The sequence below is a fragment of the Priapulus caudatus genome, unplaced genomic scaffold, assembly GCF_000485595.1.
Source record: "Priapulus caudatus unplaced genomic scaffold, Priapulus_caudatus-5.0.1 Scaffold284, whole genome shotgun sequence".
In the NCBI taxonomy this organism is placed as follows: Eukaryota; Metazoa; Priapulida; class Priapulimorpha; order Priapulimorphida; family Priapulidae; genus Priapulus; species Priapulus caudatus.
Window position 1 is genome coordinate 84,860 of NW_014577345.1, and position 15,711 is coordinate 100,570.

General features: G+C 47.0%; 2 protein-coding genes and 1 long non-coding RNA gene across 4 annotated transcripts in view; 2 read left to right on the plus strand and 1 right to left on the minus strand.

The window, feature by feature from the left end:
* The window catches only part of LOC106808540 (BSD domain-containing protein 1-like), an 8,242-nt gene extending 6,560 nt beyond the window's left edge, over nucleotides 1-1,682 (plus strand). Inside the window, exon 9 of the mRNA XM_014811300.1 lies at nucleotides 552-1,682. Coding sequence (XP_014666786.1) covers nucleotides 552-578 — 27 coding nt within the window. The 3' untranslated portion in view covers nucleotides 579-1,682. The remainder of the gene's footprint in view (nucleotides 1-551) is intronic.
* Nucleotides 1,683-7,727: 6,045 nt separating this feature from the next.
* The window catches only part of LOC106808541 (zinc finger protein 37-like), an 8,357-nt gene continuing 373 nt past the window's right edge, over nucleotides 7,728-15,711 (plus strand). The window contains exon 1 of one of the 2 annotated variants that reach the window (XM_014811301.1): nucleotides 7,728-9,448. In XM_014811301.1, coding sequence (XP_014666787.1) covers nucleotides 8,197-9,426 — 1,230 coding nt within the window. In that variant the 5' untranslated portion in view covers nucleotides 7,728-8,196 and the 3' untranslated portion in view covers nucleotides 9,427-9,448. The remainder of the gene's footprint in view (nucleotides 9,449-15,711) is intronic. The other variant, XM_014811302.1, reaches the window with a different exon arrangement.
* LOC106808542 lies at nucleotides 10,942-11,583 on the minus strand. Its single transcript, XR_001393786.1, has 3 exons — nucleotides 11,451-11,583; nucleotides 11,127-11,181; nucleotides 10,942-10,991 (listed from the first exon to the last, which is right to left on the minus strand). It is a non-coding gene; the product is annotated as an uncharacterized LOC106808542 (long non-coding RNA).

Genomic DNA, 15,711 nt, shown 5'->3' on the forward strand with positions numbered 1-15,711 from the left:
TGAGGACCTTGACATGACGGATGCTGAGCTCAGCCTGGCCCAGGAGGCTGCACAACAGCTGCTGGCCTCTGGTGGTGTTAACGAGGTAAGTGAAGATCTAGCTCATCATCTCGGGAAAGCTCCTTTACAGTAGGCAGGGGCGTAGCTACCGTAACGCAGATACGCAGTTACGTACACCAAGCATTTTATTTTTATTGGAGAGAGAGAGAGAGAGAGAGTGAGAGAGAGAGAGAAAGAGATAGAGAGAGAGAGAAAGAGAGAGAGAGAAAGAGAAAGAGAGAGAGAGAGAGAGAGAAAGAGAGAGAGAAAGAGAGAGATAGAGCCATGTTTAATAATGGGAATGTCAAGTTAGTATGAGGATATTAAGAAGCAGGGGGGACAGGCAAATAGATTATTTCCTTGCAGAAAATATATCACGTTAAATTGGAACTATTGTAATCATTACATGTTTGAAATGCGTAACAATCAACGACTGCCAATCAGTAACAATCAACGACGGCCAATCAGTAATATTGTATTATCCCGTTGCATTCCTGTAATTTTTCCTGCAGGAGGACGAGTGGGAGAACTGGGATTGAAAGATAAAGTGATAGAGAGTAAAAGGTAAAGGAGTAACATAGATGAGCCGACCATGTTCTAGGGAAGCGACGCTCATCGTGAGTGTTATAACTATGTGATCATGCCGAGTAATGTGATTGCGCCGAGTGTTCAGTTCAACGACATACATGTATATAGTGTAAGTAAGAGTAGCACGTGGTCGTTTCATCAGGGGTGTAAGCAGGTCAGGTTTCGAACAGACTAACAATAACGGCAGTTGATGAAGTTGGTTTGAAACGGAATACTGGTATTGCCAGGAGTAAAATAATACAAAGAAAATTATGTGTTATAATTATACTATAATATACTAGAAATATCTGTGTAAAAGATGGTGATGCTTCTAAGTGAGATGGTTCAATCTGCATGTTCATATGTGAGCAGGTTACAACAAAATATTTAGGTATTGGTTTCACGCCCGTTATTAACCTAGGATTCATTATATTGGTTAGGGGATTGCTAATTAATACATTTATACAATGGCTTTGATGAAAAGTAATCCAATTGGATTTCAATCTCATTGTAGCCCAAAACACATAGAAACAACCAGTTATAAATGTATAAAGTATTTATTCACAGGTTATGTATCAATCTCTAGCTGAACTAATGAACAGATAGATGGTATTAGACAGCCATTATGTGGAGAAGACAATTTAGTCACCACCTGACAGTTCTCTCTATCTATTAACACATTATTACACGTTATACGCCTGTTTGTTTGGAACGGATCTGTATGAACTGGATCAATCGATCCTGACTTGCCCAAATATAAGCAAACGTACATCCAACTATCAATGGGAGCTATCACAGGATGGTTCCTAACTAGCAGCAAACAGCAATTTACCGAGTAGCAGGCCGCCGTATTGGATTTCCTTCAATTCCACCTCACCAGCATGATCAACAATTCGTGATCCAGATCTGTGATCAACAATTCATGATCCAGATCCATAATCAACAAATACACAGGATCATTGCATCCATGTGACCTGGATCGCATGATGCACCCAAACAAATATGCCTGCTGTATACATATTAATAATAACTATAATGTTAGTTTTATTCTAAAAACGTATATTTTATGAAAATTCTAATTTATATTAAATGATTGAACCTAAAACATTATTTCTGGTTCAGCTTTTATATTTTTACAAGTGTAAATTATAAACAAGTGTATTTACAGCTGTATAATAGCAAGTATATAGCTACATATATAAAGATAAATATCTGACAGTGATAGTAATTCTAATAAAACCCTGTTGTACAATCTCTACAACTACAACCGTATCGTAATGGTCTTCATCAATAGGGAATTCGCAAAACTAGTCTAACCCAAATATCATCTAACAACCCAATGGTAATAAAATCTATAATTGCCTAAATGTTTCAAAGTTGATAAAACTTTCACAATAGGCAATGTGATCATAATAAGAATAAATACTGCATATTATATAAAATCACCCAGGGCAAATAAAGATGTGCACACCAAGTGTCATAACAAATGGTAAAGTATCACAGATTGCTACACAGTACTACATATACTGTACAACTATTATGTTAGTCTAATATCGACCAGGAAAAATAAAATCTGGTAAAATTCATTACCATGTTTTTTTAATTACCTGGCACTAACACTACCATCATCCTAAGTCGTGTGCATACTTCACAACTGAAGTGCAGAATGCAGCATGTAATAACGTGGAGGTATTGAGGAAGTGAAGCGGTGGTACCGACGACGGTACCGCAACGTTCACGCACGTGCATCGAAACTAATAGGACGCCATAAAATCTCCAGTTGGTGCCATCAGTGTTCAATAATCCCTTGAAATTATATACAAAACGTGTACGAGTGATAATTATACATAGGTGCCCAAGACACGAACTACAATATTTTCCTTCCCCTCTGATCTAATCGGAGCATTTGTACTCTGGTTCACACCGGTAGGTGAATGGATCTCACGCACACACATTTCCGATGCAAGAGAGTTGGTTGATTGTAATGGACTTCTCTTATTGGTCGATAACACCACATCCGCCATGTTTGGCTTACTACTAGGGCTCAGCGGTTTTACTTGAGGTAAGTGAGCAGGATTAGGAGAATTCTTCGAGTCGGGAGAAGGCACGGGTTTTGCGCGGGAATCTATGACAGGCGGTTTCGGCGTAATTTCTGATTCGACCACCGGATGTGAAGGCAGCGAGAACCTTCCACCAGGTGGAACCATCATCTGCTGTGATTTAGTTGCATCCCGTACTGTACACGTCGGTGTGTCCATCTCCAAACCCTCGCACGGTTTTGCCATCGCACTGACTCTGACATCCGCTGGCGTGTCAGACGGGGCAGAAAGAACATCACTGGGGGCCTTGTCACAACCTACCTCCGTGCACCCAAGGATTGCATTCTCGTCTAGATTTTGACCAGACAACACTGGCTCCACCTTCTCCACCTTCTCCTGGGCAGCAGACAATGCACCGTCACTTGGTGTCGGTTTAACTATCAGACCATCCGTCGCTGAAGCACGTCGAGGTGGTGACGTATCCACGGCGTATGGCTTCACGGATACGCCAGTTGTTCCGGTCGTGGGATGCGCAGCATCAGTACCACCGACGCAGTGAGGGGGCGGCTCAGGAGCCCAGCCGGGGACGACACGTTGGCCACTTTTATTCGGGTGTTCTCCTCCGGCTTTTACCTCTCCAAAAAGATTTCTGTCTGATCCACCGGCTATAGCAGGCCCTCCATTGTGAGAGCGTGGCGTTTGGATCGACGTAACCACGGGAATGCTACTTTCATCGTTACCATGGCGATGAACATGAGTGACTTCACCGGGAGAGAGATCGATATTGCGCGGGTCGCTGGGATTTGGCCGACCCAAATCACCGGTGCCCTTCGCGTCGGCACCGCTTTCGTTTACCATGGCGACGATTGCTTCAGACTCTTTGAAAGAGTTGTCGCGGGTGATTCTGGGCGTAGCGTCGCGTTCGACACGCTGCTGGGCCACCCTGGGCCGGCAGACTCGCGACGGCTCCGCAGCAAGACGCTTCTCGAACAGAGATAGCAGACGCCTAACAGTGCTCCTTGGTTTCCTCTCGACGGGACATGCATTCGCTTGCGCCTCCTCCTGAAATTCGTCGCGATAGATCTCCACGTGCATCGCAGAATCGCACGCAGGCGTTTGCCGCTCTTCCTTAAACGGGGTTTCGCGACTCGCCTGATCGACGTCGAAAAGGAAGCGCGCGTCGCCGGCGATGCTCGCGAGGCTCTCTACCTCCTCCTCCGTCGCTGTCGAAGCCGCATTAACAGGGGTTGCCGCCGTGTGACCGCTCTCATCGCCAAACACCAAGTCGCAGTCGGCGCAGAACATCGACGTCCGTGCGCTAACGAGGCTGCCGCAGGAGCAGCACGCAGCGTCGTCCGCCGTCCCCTGCGGAGGACCGCCGCCGCCGCACGCGTCGGTCGGCATGCGAGCGTCTGCCGGCGTGATTTTCTGCGCTGCGTCGGGCGAGCAGCAGACCTCGGTGCAGTAGAACACTTGCAGTGGTGACAGATGAGACGGGATCATGTATTTCAGCGCGTCGGCCGACGTGTCCGAACGCGCGGGGCTGCTCTTCGCTGACGCCGTCTGCGACCGTGGGAGAAAATCCACCTGGAAACATACGACGCTCGGTTTTTACTGGTTTTATTCGGCGATGTATACACTACACGTGCCGGGCGAGTGCACAGCGCACCCTAATACCAGGGGTGAATAATGACATTATTTTCATTATTATTATTATTATTTATTAAGAATTTGTCATTATTAACCCCTGCTAATACTAAATAGCGATACTCGATGTGGTGTGAGACGAAACTTCACGTGTACTTGTTGTGTTCACTCACATCTAGGCTAGCGTCCAGCTTTCCCGAGGAGACATCTCCGACTCGGCCCGAGCAAATCTTTATCGGGCCGTTCGGATGGAAGAAACGATAGTATAGCACCATACTCAGACTTCCTGTGGAGAGAAGAAAGATTAAGAAGATGGGCCGCACAAATGTTTACGTTATCGCTCGACTCCTGAATGATATTTATGGCACGTAAATGAATATCAACAACCGATTTCAAGTCTTGCTTGTAATGTAACCAGCAGTGATATTGGACAAACTAATGCGCATTTGGCTATAAGGTTATGTACTTATTAACTACACAAGGTGCCAGTTACTCTAGCATTCGTCAACATTGCATAATCAATGGGCCTAGTATGCCATTAACATTTACTGTTAAATTCACTAGCTATTAACATTGACAAACAATATGAAACTAAATAACCACATAGTGAATGATATGATCTTGTCTCAATGAACAATCAGCATATTAAGGGCTAGTGATAATTGATAGTTGATGTTACTGACTTCAACACCGCTGATGAACTACGGACAAGCGAGCAACTGCATCAAACACTAGCGCTAGTTGTATTCACTAGTGGTGTTCCGATTCGTCGAGTTCGTCGATCATTACTCTTTTTTACCGAGTTGATTAATCGAGTAGAAAATCGGACGACCGAGTACAATTTGAACTTTTTTTATATATTTATTTTTATTGAATTTGATGAGCAGTTATGTTGCAATGCCCTTTAGAGTGTTACCTGTCCGTAACCCTAACAGTATGCTTAATTTACTTACCATTAAATACTAGCTACACATACAATAATGTCAATATTCCTTCGCAATACACCAGTTGTGTCGACGATGACGCGGCGTCACCGCGTCGTCGCCGCAATCTAAAATGATCGATGATTAGTCGATCATCGGTCGTTTTGTAAAACCGATGATCGATCATGAAATTTGGACCGATCTCCAACACTAGTATTCACTCCTATTTGTGAATGCCACTTACCTATGAAGAAGCCACCCCAAACAATAACAAGAGCGGTGGTTGTGAACCAGTCTTTCCTGTAGCTACCGTATACGTAGACGATACACATAAATGCTGTGTTCTCTGAAAGCATGATTAGCTCGAAGGCAAGCAGACGATATCTGCAAGAAAACGAATAACCATGGTAGCGGTAGCCATAGCTAGGTATACATTTAAAAAGTATTATATATGCTAAACAGTAAATATACCCTCATGAGGAACCCAAATCTACTCAAATTCTACATATATGACATCAAGATCCAATGAAAAGACTTGTGCATCCTGGAGGAGTGATTTGAAAGAACGTTGTCGTGATGGGAGAGCAATCACAATTACCTTGTCATGCCTTCCTTCAAATTAAAAAAAGAGAAGCAATAGATGGCGCCAACGATAACGTTGAACATCCGTTCTTCCCACCATGTGTCGCAGAAGTCTGTTTTTTGTGCGAAAATCCACAGGGTCATTCCCACCCAATGCATGCCTGCAATAAACGAGCAATTAATGAATAAATGAATACGTCGGAGATGCACTTGATTCGTAGACTGTGGACGAAATCATTAGCAGATACAGATCACATTTACTTGGGAACTAGGGCTACCCTACATAACCTCCACATTAATTCTACTGACATACTACACCCCACAATTAATACCTACCCAATGCCAGACACATCCACCCCTTGAAGGCAGCAGCTAACATCACGAGGGCGACCACGCGGGACGCACAGCTGCCCATCCGCCAGACGGTCTGTAGGATGAGTCCGGTGTAGCCAAGTCTGCGCTTGTCATCTCGCGCGTTTCGCATCGACTTGCTGTAGGCGGCGATGGCCCATGCCAGTGACAGCAGAGAAGCACACGCTGATATCGCTACAGGTGAGAAATAACAATCAGTTAATTAACGACAAACTATCAATCGCCAGTGCATCATAATTCTGATTAACATCCCAATCGGCAACATCAGCCTCTATTTTGCGGAAACTATTGCACGGAATGTACGACGAAAGCCTGTGAAATATTTTTGTTCTACATGCGCACACATATACCTGTAAGTGGGTACCAGTGACTCGTGGTCACCATGATGTAGAGTTGCAGCACTAGCTGCGGCGCGCTTTCCATGAACGACTCGAACAGACGCAGCATGGCCACATCGCGCTGCTGCTGATAAATCTCCATGTAGTCCTCGAGACGCCGGGTTTTACGTGCCCTGAATCCGACGATGAGCACCGAAATGTACCTACAGCATAGTGATTAGATTAGCATATACCTGCTTCTGCAATTTATGTAGGTTTTTTCTAGGAGTTATAACGAATTAACATAATATCAAGAGCTAATAATACCTATTAATTAATAAAAATAAAAATAAATAATTGAGGTATTATTAATTAGTTCTTGATGATATGTAGGGTGGCTCATTGCAATTTGCAGTAAAAATTTATATTGCATTTGTAAAACAACTCGGAAATGTGTTTGCTAGAGTGTATCAGTGCATGATGTTACCTGTGGAAAGCACCGAGCTGTAAAACGTGGATAATTAGCAACCGCCAGTTCATTTTGCTGTCGTTGATGTGCCATCGAGAACTAAACATCTGCATTACAACTGAGGGAAGAACGGTGAAAGTCATCGTGAGTCCTGCCCATGCCACATCATTATTCTGTATGTACTTGATAACTACTAAAACATCTGCAAACAAGAAAAGACAGCAATATATTATTGTGAAATTATAGTATACAAACTAGCTGTGTGTGTATATAAAGTGTTCATTAAAAGACATTATGTTATTATATTGTGATACATTGTTATAGTTTACTAGTATTTTCACAGTTTTATCCCAAGGAAAGTGTGCAAACACACCAGTTGAAGTATCCACTAAATAAGTTGCCAAACTGAAGACGACCACTGCAGCATCGAAGAGGGTAAAGGTGGGCATCCTAAGTGGCTTTTTACTCATATTGTCAGCCTTCAAATTGGTCCCACCGCTGTCATCTGTTTCATGATTTCCCGCTGCCATTTTTAAAGTTGACACCAGTGACGTAAATTGACCTGTATGCGTAAATATCCGGTGTAGTTTCCGCATCAGGTCTTCAGTATCATCATTATCATTCATTGTTTTTCAGTGCATTTTTATCTATTTTCATTGATTAGCTAAATTTATAACAAGTTATTGGTCAGAAAAACATACGATAGTCTACAGTCTGTTCACGAATAGGAAATAATCTAGTGCATTAAAATAGTGCGAATCTGTCCGACAGATGGCGGTAATCCCAGACATGTTCTGTTCATTTTAGTTGATTTTAGATTTGTCTCTGACAATGTTTGCCTCTGCTCTGTTTATCTCATGTTAATATTGCGAGTAGTTTAATCTCGTATACCTTCGTAAAAGGTCGGACAATGAAACTGTATCAACAACATTTATGATGATTGGTTTATCGATTGGGTCTGAAATTCTGTTTTGAGTCCGACTGTCACAACAGTCAATACTAACACTCAGTAACACAGTAACAGCAGTTCGGCGAGGAGACCTAGTTTACTGCAGTGCAATTAATACTATTAAAGTATTTGCATTAGCATTCTCTGCTTTAAGCCTATAGTGAGTACTGAGTTATGTGCGAATCAATGTTCGACAAACCACGACAATAAAGGTTAACATCACAACTCGTCCACCACAGGAGAGCTGCACTGTTTAGTAAAATTGTGTAAAGTGTGAACTCTCTTTGTCACGATGACATATCATGCTTGTACTGAACCAGAGTTCTACTATCGATGCACTGCCTGCTCTGAATGCTTCTTCAGGCAGGAAGAATTTTTTAACCATGCACAAGAAGTGCACTGCAGGCTGCTCAGATGTCAAGGACACAACCCCGATGGAGAGAGTACGGTTGGAAGTGAAAACGAGGCGAGCACGAGTGCAGCGTCAGAGCCGATAGAACGAGCGTACTCTTCGCCAGACGCCACGACGGCCGTCCAGATTAAGGTGGAGCCGCCGGACGAAAGTTGCGACAATAACGTGCAGTGCGTCGATTCTCTCTCACCGACTCCCACCGGACAGCAACCAGACAACCGAGCGCTGATGCAGTTTGACGACACCAGCATGTTGTTTCCCCGAACGGCAGAAGACATCAACTTGAAGCTGGAGCAGTATGTGGACGACCAGGACGACAGCGATTTCTCTTGCATCGCCGAGGTGTACGGTACAAACAACAGGGACGCGGCCTGCCCTTCCAGTCTCGTCCCGTTTTCCGGGGATGAACCCCGCAGCACGGCTTCTTTTCGATCTGTCGGGAGGCAGCCACCAACATTCACGCTCGAGAACGTTTTGGGGACTACGTACGGGTTAGGAAGCTCCGCAAGCGCGCAGCGAGCCGGCGGGCCGACGTCAGCGCCATCTATCTACGCGTCGGCGCCGTCGACTAGCGTCGTGCAAGCTCCTTACGGGAACTCACAGCGCGGCCGCACGACGAGGGCCGTCGTGCCGCGAGCGAGCGTGAAGACAGTAGTGCCCAGCGATCACGCCGTACCGAGGGAATACAAGTGTCCGACGTGCAACGCCGACTTTGTGAAGCGCAATCACCTACAGAGTCACTTGCGCAAGCACAGCGACAAGGTGCTGCACTGCTGTGTCGTGTGCGACTACTCCACGCGATTCCTGCAGTGCTTCAAGAGACACATGAGCACGCACACGGGCGAAAAGCCGTTCAAGTGCTCGATATGCAGCTTTGCTTCTGCGCGGGCGTACAGTCTGAAGTTGCACGTGCGGAGGCACGTGGGCGAGAGACCGTTCAAATGTGACGACTGCGATGCCGCGTTCACGACGAAAAACGAGGTCAAACTGCACCAGCACATTCACACGGGCGAGAAACGATTTAAATGCAACTGTTGCTTAATGGAATTTTCATATAGTAATTCTCTGAGGCGGCACATGGCCCGCCATCCATCACACCAATATGCATAATATCAGGAGTGAATAATAATAGATATATTATTATTCACTCCTGATAATATGTACGAGCGTTGATGCCATAATCATGCTAAAGCCTATTGTAGTGCAGGAATTATGCAAAGAGTTGCGACTCATTCACTGTTTTTCTCCTCGTTTTATTTATGTCGTGCTGCTAAAATCACTGCCCAAGCATCTGAATTTTATTTCATGTTTTGTGCTTATTCCTTCTAACTTCTCACAGCAAGTAGAACTTATTATAACGTAAATTGTATTGAGCTTGTATTTGTCTGTGAGCTTGCAATTTTGTTTTATATAATTTAAATGTTATGTAATAATGTTGTGAATAAATTAGACCCAGATGCATTTAGAACACGAATGCACATTATTAATTTATATGTGCCGCATAAGTTTTTAATGGCGCATACTTTTAATAGTCATACAATAATAAATGTTGCAGTTAATAAAGTTTTAACAGGTGTTATCATAACATCACATTATAAATCCTTGACGTAGCAGAAAGGTATGTACAGGTCACCGAAAAGCCCTTTTAATAAAGCTTGTATTGTAGTTACTGATGTTTCATAAACATCAATAATTGCCCTTCAATGCTGACAATGTGCCATATTTATTACTTTCCAATTGTTTAAAGTGCCATCGTACACAAACCTGGCAGCATGCGAACTTAAAACTGCATGCAAACTTCGTACACACAAGATGACACTGAGACCACAATAACAATTTATACATACTATTGACACAACAGACCGACACCCATCACTGTGTCACCCAGCCGGCACTATGTAGAGGGTTCACCATCATCATAGGAAAGCATAAAACAAGCTTAAACTGAAACCAACATTGTATACAGAAATTTTTCCCAAGGAGCCTGTCTGTCGACGTCGATTAAAATTTTTGGAATGAGTTGGGTCTAACAGACGACAAACAGTTAATTCGGTACCTCTAAGTTTACCTCTACACGTTTGCTTATGCGGTGACCGCGCGTACAACCCTGACGACAGCTAGCTTGGCATCGCAGGGGCTGGTGCTGCTGTGCGTTGGCCTCACCGGTCTACTACTTTGGGTTAGCAGCTGTCATGTGCTTGCAAGAGGGAATACTCAACTCACCAGCAGATGGCGACATCGGCGCAGTGTTCGGCCTCGGGTTCCCGCCGTTCCACGGAGGTGAGATGTCCACTTGTCAACACAAACGCCTTCGTGGAGTCGCACTAAATGCATAGGGTGCCCTGTTAGTGGAAGACAAACGTTTTTATTATATTTAACGTTTTATTCGGCATTCAGCACCTCTGTGGAGTAACACAGAGCGTTGTTTCGTTTGATCGACGCTACTTGTGCGCAGTTCTCAGCAGAGTGATGTTTGTCTTGCAGGCCCCTTCATGTTTGTCGATCGGTATGGAGCAGCTAGACTGGTAGAACGCATGCAGCAGTTTACCGACCTCTACGGCCCGCAGTTCAAGCCCTGCCAGTTGCTGCTGGACCACGCACGCGACACAAGCAAGCGGTTTCATTTGTTGACGAACCTCGACACCAATCTCAGCTGCAAGTCCTCATCTGTGTTGCTGCAACGTGTTAGAGAGTGTTAGTGTCAGAGTAGAGTTAAACGAGGAACTGGCATGACCCACGTGCACGCTGCCACTTCATGTGGGTTGTTACTAGAAACAAGGAATAACTATAAAACGAACCGGTTCTATTACCTGCCCGTCGGCTCAATGTAATACTTCTTGAAAACCTGCCAACAATGATCACGGTCTGCACATGGAACAAAAGAATGGGTACATAGTATCAGTTACAATCCTCTATCTCCCCTCAAGTCTTTGGCGCGAATAGACGGACGCGAATGTCAATAATGTGACAAAGACTGAACAATTCGAAATAGTGCAGTGAACAACAAACAACTGGCATGAACGACGAATCTTGTGAACAAAACTATGAAAAATCCATGTATCAAAAGTCAAACATCCGTAGGAACATAAACACAGGAACGCGAAAAACATTGTCAGTTTGAATGCTGAGATCACATGAAATAGTCAGAGTGCCAAGCAGGCTGCTTGGTGCGATGGGTAGAGCGTCTCGGTGCTGTAGCAGGAGGGCCAGCCGGAGGGGCACTGACGGGTGCAGGATCCGGAATCCGGCGAGAGATTGCCGGGGGTGCCATGTTGGTTGATGTCGTTGCTGGTGAGTCATGTACAGTAGAGGGGACAACTGCAGGGAGAGGGGAACGTCTGTCGGTAGAACCATCATCGTCCAGCTGGGGTGGCAGAGGCATGTTGGCAGGCGGCACTGTGTTGCAGTGAGGAACATCAGCAGAGCCAGTGGAGCGGGGCGAGCGTGGTGCCAGTCCTGCAGGGCAGGAGAGAGGCATGGGTGCCGGTCGGCGACGAGCATGGATGTCGTCCTGCATTGTTGTTGGAGGTGAAGGTCGTTCATTCAGAACAGGAACATACTTCCGCAGGAATTTTCTGTTGCGTAATGTGACTCTCCCAGAGCCATCAACTCGAATGACGTATTGGTCATATTGCCGAACCTCGACCACCACCCCGGTTTTGTCCCACTTGAGTGGATGCATCCCTGTCTGATTTTGAATGCAGACGTGGTCACCAACGGCAAGGGGCAGGAGTCGTTTAGTATGTTTAGACCAACGTTGCGCATCCCTCATGTGGCGGTTGCGAAGTGCATCTTCCCGAGCTGCCAGGGTCTCACGCCATGTTTTGTGCAGTTTGTATTTGCCGGGAGCAATGGGTATAAAGTCTTGAATCGGGCGGCCAAGGACACGCATGGCTGGAGAGAGCTTGGTGTCCCTGTCAGGAGTGTTCCTGTACTGAAGCATAGCACGCTGGAAGGCATCAGTGTCTAGGGCACCCGTGGGGCTGGTGTTGGACATGATGAGACGTTTGACGGATTTGACAGCGACCTCAGCGCGGCAGTTGCTATGTGGATAAGCAACGGAGGAGAGTCTATGATGGATGCCCCAGTCCTGGAGGAAGCAGCGTGTAGTGACTTCCGTGAATTCCGGGCCACCATCCGATGCAATTTCATCCGGGATTCCGAAGGTGACAAATGTCCGACGTAGGCATGAGATGAGTCCAGTTGCCCCCTGAGTGGACCTCTCAACAATGGGCCAGTTTGAGTAGCGGTCCACTACAACCAAGTAGTTGCAGCCCTTGTAGTGGAAGAAATCTGCACAGACACATTGGAAAGGGTAGGCTGGAGACAGCAACAGGGTTGGTGGTGCGCTCAGGTTGGAGGGTGCAATCTGATTGCATTGGTTGCACCGTTCACGGAGAGTCGCAATGGCAGGAGAGATGCCTGGCCAAAAGATTGAGGACTCTTCCCTGGCAGTCATAGAGGTGACTCCTTGGTGCGCAGCATGGAGATGGGCCAATACTTCCTCCCGGAGAGATGGTGGAATAACAAGACGGTCCTTGTAGAGGATGACCCTGTCGACTGCAGAGAGCTCGTTACGGAATTGGAAGTATTCACGTTGGGGTGGAGGGAGTTCATGGCGGAATTCTGGCATGCCAGCTTCGATAGTGCCAAGCAGTGCCTGCATGTTGTCATCACTAGCTGTGGCAGTACGGACTCTGTCCCATGTGACTGACTTCCGGTGGAGAGACTCCAGGGCACACATAGCAGAGGAGAGTGTGCAAACTTCGATGGTGTCCTCGTGCGGGGCCAGCGTGCGGAGGCCCGCCATGAGCGATGTGGAGTGCAGGAACGTGGCAGGTATCGAAGAGATTGTCGCGATGTCATCGGGAAGGTACAACCTCTCAGGCGCACCAGTCTGGTGTCGAGAGAGGCAGTCTGTAGCACGGTGTCTGACGCCTGGGACATGGACCATACGGAACTTGTAGCGCAGGGTTTTCTCCTTCAAGTTCCTCAGGCGGGGGTTAGGGATGTCCTGTAGGGTACGGTCAGCGAAGATGTTGAGGAGGGGCTTGTGGTCGACTGCTATGATGAGGTCCTCGCACCCCAAGACGAAATACCTTGCCTTGTCTAGGGAGTCGGCTACTGCAAGTGGTTTGCCTTCCACTGGAGCATAGCGTGTCTCAGCAGCATGGGTGAACCTGCTGCCAACGAGAGTTATCTTCCAGCCTGAGTTGCAGCAGAAATGTTCATAATTGTTGCAGCTACAGTGTTTCTGCAGGAGCCAGAAGCCGATGCCATTCTTGGACCAGTCTGTTGCAAGGCAAGTGGGATCAAAGATTTGTACGCCTTCTTCTATCTCACTAGCAATAACAGCGTTGGACTCGTCGAAAGCGCGCTGGAGGGCATCGGTCCATAGAAACGGTATGCTGGGCTTCAGGAGCTCGCGGAATGGTAGCATCTTTTCAGTCAAGCTGAAGGCGTAGGAGACTTGATTGACCAGTCTGAACCATGAGCGGACATCTGTGACGTTGGTGGGCATTGGGAAGTCAAGGATCGCCTTTAAGTACTTCTCGCATAGGCGGACGCTGTCTGGGGTAATCTCAAAACCAGTAAATTCCACAACATCTGCACCAAACATTAACTTCCTGGGGTTGAGGGTGATCCCGTTGCGGCCGCAGATATCTAGCCATTCGACAGCATGGAAGTCTTCTAACGTGTCAGCCCACAGAAGGACGTCGTCAACACATTTTGACTTTTTCTGGACACCCGAGACAATCTCGTCATATCGCCTGGTGTATCCATCACCAGAGGCAATGTACCCCTGAGGGGCTGTCTTGTATCGGTACCTGCGCCATGGAGTGATGAAGCTGGTGAGGTGTCTGTCCTCTGGGCATATGGGTACGCTATGGTATCCGTTCCATGCGTCGAGTCCTGTCTTTTTCTTCCCGTGAGGAACGGAACAGGCCTGAATGAAGGGTGATGGCGTGTGGTGTGTCTCGCGGGTAGCGTGCACATTGAGGGCCTGGAAATCAACCGTCCGACGTGGTTTACCATCTTTCTTTGCACACACCACCATCCTGTGGCACCAGGTAACAGGCTCCCCGATGGGTACTGGTTCGAGCACACCCAACTGAACATCACTATCTAAACCAGCCTTGAAGGCATCTCGCCAGTGGAGTGGGACAGGCACTGTTGTGTGATGTGCGACTGGCTCTGCTTCAGGGTCCACCATCAATTTCATAGGTGGGCTGTCCATTAGTGGCAAGGGCTGATGCTCACACGTATTAAATGTGCTTGATTTGAAGTAGTCAAGTAGATACTTTTGCAGCTTCACACGGTTCGCCTCAGTCGCAGGGAATGGCAGTTTAGTAGGGGGTGGTGGGGGCTGTTGATGCCGAGGGCAGGTACAGGCTGTTCCATCAGAGGCCTTCTTGAGGGTGGCTGCCGTGTCCGGTTGGTGTGCCCCTTGTGTCATGCCGAGCGTGGGGAAGCCTTCCGAGATGATCCCCAAATCGATGCAGGCCTCTTTGCTGAGGAAGAGCTTATCGGAGATGTCTGTGATGTAGGTCAGTTGCCGTGACTCGACAACATGACCGAGGCGATCTTTGCCGGATAAGCGGAGAGGGGCAGCTCTAAGGATCGTGATGCCCCCATCAGTCGCAGTGTGCATCTCCACGGTGACTGGGATGAGGTCTTGAAGGCATAATCCAAGGTGATGGACGACCTTCAAACCAGCAAGGCAGCTTTGGCATCCAGTGTCTGCCATGGCTGGTATGGAGCAGGTCTTTGAAGGGGATGACAGGCCGAAACCAAGGGGTTCATAGTAATCAGGAACAGCTTTCACGGTCACATCAAGGAATGGCTGAGGTGTCGATCTTTTCCTGTGCCATGCTTTGGAAAGATTATCACACACGTGGTGGACGATGGGGAGGCCACGTGGTTGCCCTAAGTCACGGATGGTACAGAGGGTGTCGAAGATAGCACCCTCGTGTTCGCCAGGGATGGCTGACTGTTGGTGTCGTGGCCTGCCCTTGCTGCGGCAGACATTCTCCATATGATGGAGCTTGTCACAGTGTCCACATATCTGTCCATAGGCTGTACACTGCGTCTTGCGGACATGAGCTGGGGCGCTTCGTCAGTGCCCCTTCTTACCGCAGTAGGCGCACACTTCCTGCTTCTCCTTGAGATGTGTCTGTCTGGTTTTCCGATAGGAGCTGCTGGCTGCTTCCACCGCGTGTGAGTCCAGAAGGGAGGAGGCAGAGCGTTTCCCGGCCTCTTTTGCCTCAATGAACTGGAAGACATCTTCCAAGCCCATGTCCTGGTTCTTGTCTCCTAAAAGATCAAGCTGGATTTCAGAGTCAGCAATTCCTGCGGTAAGCACATCCTGCATTATTGCGTCGGTGTAGTTGACAG